The sequence below is a fragment of the Zingiber officinale genome, chromosome 4B (genome assembly GCF_018446385.1).
Source record: "Zingiber officinale cultivar Zhangliang chromosome 4B, Zo_v1.1, whole genome shotgun sequence".
NCBI classification, from domain to species: domain Eukaryota; kingdom Viridiplantae; phylum Streptophyta; class Magnoliopsida; order Zingiberales; family Zingiberaceae; genus Zingiber; species Zingiber officinale.
This window is the reverse complement of record NC_055993.1, coordinates 3,390,738-3,394,511: the sequence shown is the minus strand read 5'-3', so window position 1 is coordinate 3,394,511 and position 3,774 is coordinate 3,390,738. Positions and strand designations below refer to the sequence as shown.

Genomic DNA, 3,774 nt, shown 5'->3' with positions numbered 1-3,774 from the left:
TGGTTAGCCGAACGGTTCACTCACTCGACCCAATAACGGACAAAAGGAGGATTTGTGATATTCTTCTGGGAATCCGTGCCGCCGACAGACTGCATGGTCGTCGGCATGGTCAGGCAGTGAATCGTACGATGGAAACTTCTACTGTCATATCAGAGATATGCTCGGGACATTAAGGTATTGTGTCAGGGACACTTACCTGACATGTCTTTTCAGGGAAAGCCTTGAGAAGCGTGCATGTCTCGAGGAGCGTGCACGCGCGTCCCTGGAGCCCTATATAAAGGGTCCCAAGCATCAACGGAAGTATGCTAACTTTTACTGTAGCCACACTGTTACTCTATTGCTCCGCTTTCTTGCTTCCACATCGCCGGTGACTGACTCGAGCATCGGAGGGTCATCGCCAAGGAACCTCTCCCTGGCTCGGTACTAACGTTGTTATGGTTGCATGTCCCTCTAGCTCGAAGTCCACGTACGGTCAACAGAAGCGCCACGTATCCCAACATCCATCTCTTCGACTCTAGGACAGGATAAAAAAAATGAAAAAAAAATATTTTTACTATATTATTAAAATTTATTTTGTTGTATATGAGTTTTTACCCGGCTTGAATGAAAAGTTTTATAGGAAATATTAATTTTGTAGTATTTTAATTCCATTTAAAAGATTATACATGATAATAAAAATCATTCACATGAATTTTATTAAGATTACTTCTATATAAGATACGGATAACAAACTAATATTTGGTCTAGCACCATTATTGTCAATCTAACAACAGCATTCCTCCCTTTGAATAAGGGAACAAGACTAACCAGATCCACAACCTTAAACTTCGGGAACAACAAAAAAAAAAAAAATATCTAGCGAATCTTAAACAGTTAAACATGTCATTCTTGAATATATATATATATATAGATATATATATATATATATATATATATATATATATTATATTTTTCTATTATTATACATTATGCCGAGGAATTAACGGTCGTCGGAATTCCATTCAGTGTTCAAACATACGCCGCCGGCAACAAGCGCGGGCGGGCGAAGGCCTTGAGCGGCACTGCCTTGGGGAGCGCCAGCCCCGGCTTTGCTTCCATGTCGATCTCCTCCTCCCCCTCCGGAAGCTCCCAGTCGAAGGCGTGCGCCAGCGTGCCCACCAAGCACTGCACGAACAGCATCCCAACCAGCTTGCCGACGCACGACCGACGGCCCGCCCCGAAGGGGATGAACCCGAAGTTGCCGTCGCTGCCCAGAGGGTCGTACCGCTCTCCCTTCCCGCCTGGGAGGAATCGGTCGGGGTCGAAGGCCAGCGGGTTCTCCCACACGGCGGGGTCGCGGCCGATAGCCCACACGTTGACCAGCAGCCGCGTGTGCTTGGGGATGAAGAAGCCGGCCACCTCGGAGTCCTCGTGGCTGAAGTGGGGCAGCATCAGCGGCGTCGACGGGTGCAGGCGCAGCCCCTCCTTGCACACCGCCTGCAGGTATGGTAGCTTGGGGATGTCGGATTCGTCGAGCAGGCGGTCGCGCCCCACCACCGCCTCCGTCTCGGTCTGCAGGCGACGGAGGATCGCCGGGTTCTTCAGCATCTCCGCGAAGGTCCATTCTACCACGACCGATGATGTGTCAGTGCCCGCAGTGAACAGATCCTGCACGGTCCAAAATATCACACCAAAACTAAAAAATCTAATTCTGTTTTTTCATTATATAAAAAAAACAAATTCCTCCTTTTATATTTTTTCCAAAAATATTATTATATTATAAAAATAATAATTTAAAAATAAAAATAAAAGAAAATTTTTCTCCACTGTGCTAAAACGTTACACGTCAATCTCCTCTCCCATTCAATTTTTTTTTTCAATTAGAGTATTCATATTAATTAATCTATCTAAAAATTTTAATCTAAATTTTAAATAAAAATAATTAAAAATCCTCTGGATCATATACTTCATTCATTCAATAAATTCTCGAATAAAATTATTATTCTAAAATAAATAATATTTCTTTTTAATCTTTTAATATTTATCCTTCTTTAAAACTATTCTCTTCTTCTCGTACGAAGAAAACTTACACAAATGAGGGCTCGGACGTTGACGTCGGAGATGGTGGCGCCGTCTTCCGACACCTTGTTGGCCATCACTTTGTCGACGAAGTCGGGGGCGCCACGGCGACTCCCCCTTGTTCTTTGGTGCTCCTCGAACAACCTCGTCAATAGGGCATCAAATCTCTTGTGCACGCCGAGCATCTTCGATCGAATACCCTACGGATGATCGTGGAGTGGATTTTTGATTGGCGATATATACAATTTCAATGCTATTTAGTGCGATCCCATGGATTGTTATCGATCGGTAGATCGGTACCTGAAGGTCCATCCACGCAATCGAGGGGAAAAAGTCGCCGACGTTGAACTGCGCGCCGCCGGTGAGCAAGTCGGAGAGCATGTCCTTGAACTTGTTGGACTCGTCGCCGTGGTCGTCGAAGACCCTTCCGCCGATGACGATGGTCCCCACCACGTTGGCGAGGGTGCAGATGAGCAGGTCGAAGATGGGGACGGGCTGGCCGGCGTCGTGGAGGCGGCGGAGGGCGTCGACGAGGCGGCGGTACTCGGCGCGGCGAGTGGGGGCCCAGTCGGCGAGGGCCTTGCCTCCGAGCAGGTGGAAGCTGCACAGCTTGCGCATGTGCTTCCACGTCGGGGTGGCGTCGGACATGGCCAGGTTCTGGCGCTGGTAGCTGACGTCGCGGGCGCTGATGGGGTCGGGGCGGTGGGCGAACTGCGCGTCGGCGGTCTTGAGGAAGGCGCGGGCGGAGGAGGCGTCGGAGGCGACGACGCAGAGGTGGGAGCCGAGGCGGAGCGACATGATGGGGCCGTACCGGGCGGCGAGCCGGGCGAGGTTCGAGTGCGCGCTTGCGCCGACGAGGGGGAGGGCGCCGAGCACGGGAACGCCGCGAGGCCCCGGCGGCAGCGGGAGGCGTGACCGGGGCTTGCGGAGGATCCACCGGCGGAGGAGGAGGTGGAGGGCGAGCAAGAGGGCGGCGGCGCCCAAAAGGTAGGAGTCGATGCTGGCGGTAGCCATTGCTTCAATTGGTGCCGTTGTGATTTGTGAAGGCATCAGCTAAAGTCAGATATATAAATTAGACGCCCAAAAAGATAATTAAAAAAATTAATTCATCTATTAAATCAAATGTTGACTAATTTGAATTTTGAGCGGACGTTATTGGAACAGATAGTTCAAATATTCTAACTAAAATAAAATAAAATATATAAAAAATGGGATTTTGATTTGGGTTAGTTTAATTTCTAAATCATGATTTCGTCATTGAGCTTATTCGAGAGAGAAAGGTGGTCTAAAGCCACATAAATTAGACGGCCAAAAAGATAATTTAAAAAACATTAATTCATCTATTAATGCAAATGTTGACTAATTGAAATTTGAGTGGACGTTAATGAAACATGATCCGGTGGTAAGAACAGAGGATCTTCATTGGCGGAAGGTCAACGATACGTGGAGGTCAAAGGTCAAGAGATTCAACCCTGAGACCCGGCCGATCGGGCGAAGCAGGCCGACCGACCGGATGAATCGAGCCGACCGGCTGTGAATCCCCCCGAGCCGAATGAAAGACAACCCGACTAGGGGTCGAGTTTCCGATGCACAAGGCAACACAGGCGGAAGCAGTCTCATCCGAGCATACGACCGATGCTGAAGTTATATGTCTGTCGAGCGGCCGACCCGCTCGGCCCTGGAACAGACAGGAACCTAAGAGGACAAAGGAGACAG

At 48.7% G+C, this 3,774-nt stretch overlaps 1 protein-coding gene across 1 annotated transcript; it reads right to left on the bottom strand.

The window, feature by feature from the left end:
• Window positions 1–959: 959 nt before the first annotated feature.
• Window positions 960–3,087, bottom strand: LOC121974448 (flavonoid 3',5'-hydroxylase 1-like). The gene is made up of 3 exons (XM_042525513.1): window positions 2,359–3,087; window positions 2,070–2,258; window positions 960–1,647 (listed from the first exon to the last, which is right to left on the bottom strand). The coding sequence occupies exons 1-3, from the start codon at window positions 3,070–3,072 to the stop codon at window positions 1,009–1,011; spliced, it is 1,542 nt and encodes a 513-aa protein (XP_042381447.1). The 5' UTR covers window positions 3,073–3,087; the 3' UTR covers window positions 960–1,008.
• Window positions 3,088–3,774: the final 687 nt, after the last annotated feature.

What these genes read in the sequence shown, in the direction of transcription:
- LOC121974448 (XM_042525513.1), bottom strand. Translation starts at nt 3,072, where the DNA reads ATGGCTACCGCCAGCATCGACTCCTACCTTTTGGGCGCCGCCGCCCTC. An exon ending in TTGCGTGGATGGACCTTCAG is followed by an intron (nt 2,259 to 2,358) that starts GTACCGATCTAC and finishes GATCATCCGTAG; the next exon opens with GGTATTCGATCGAAGATGCT. An exon ending in ACGTCCGAGCCCTCATTTGT is followed by an intron (nt 1,648 to 2,069) that starts GTAAGTTTTCTT and finishes TGGACCGTGCAG; the next exon opens with GATCTGTTCACTGCGGGCAC.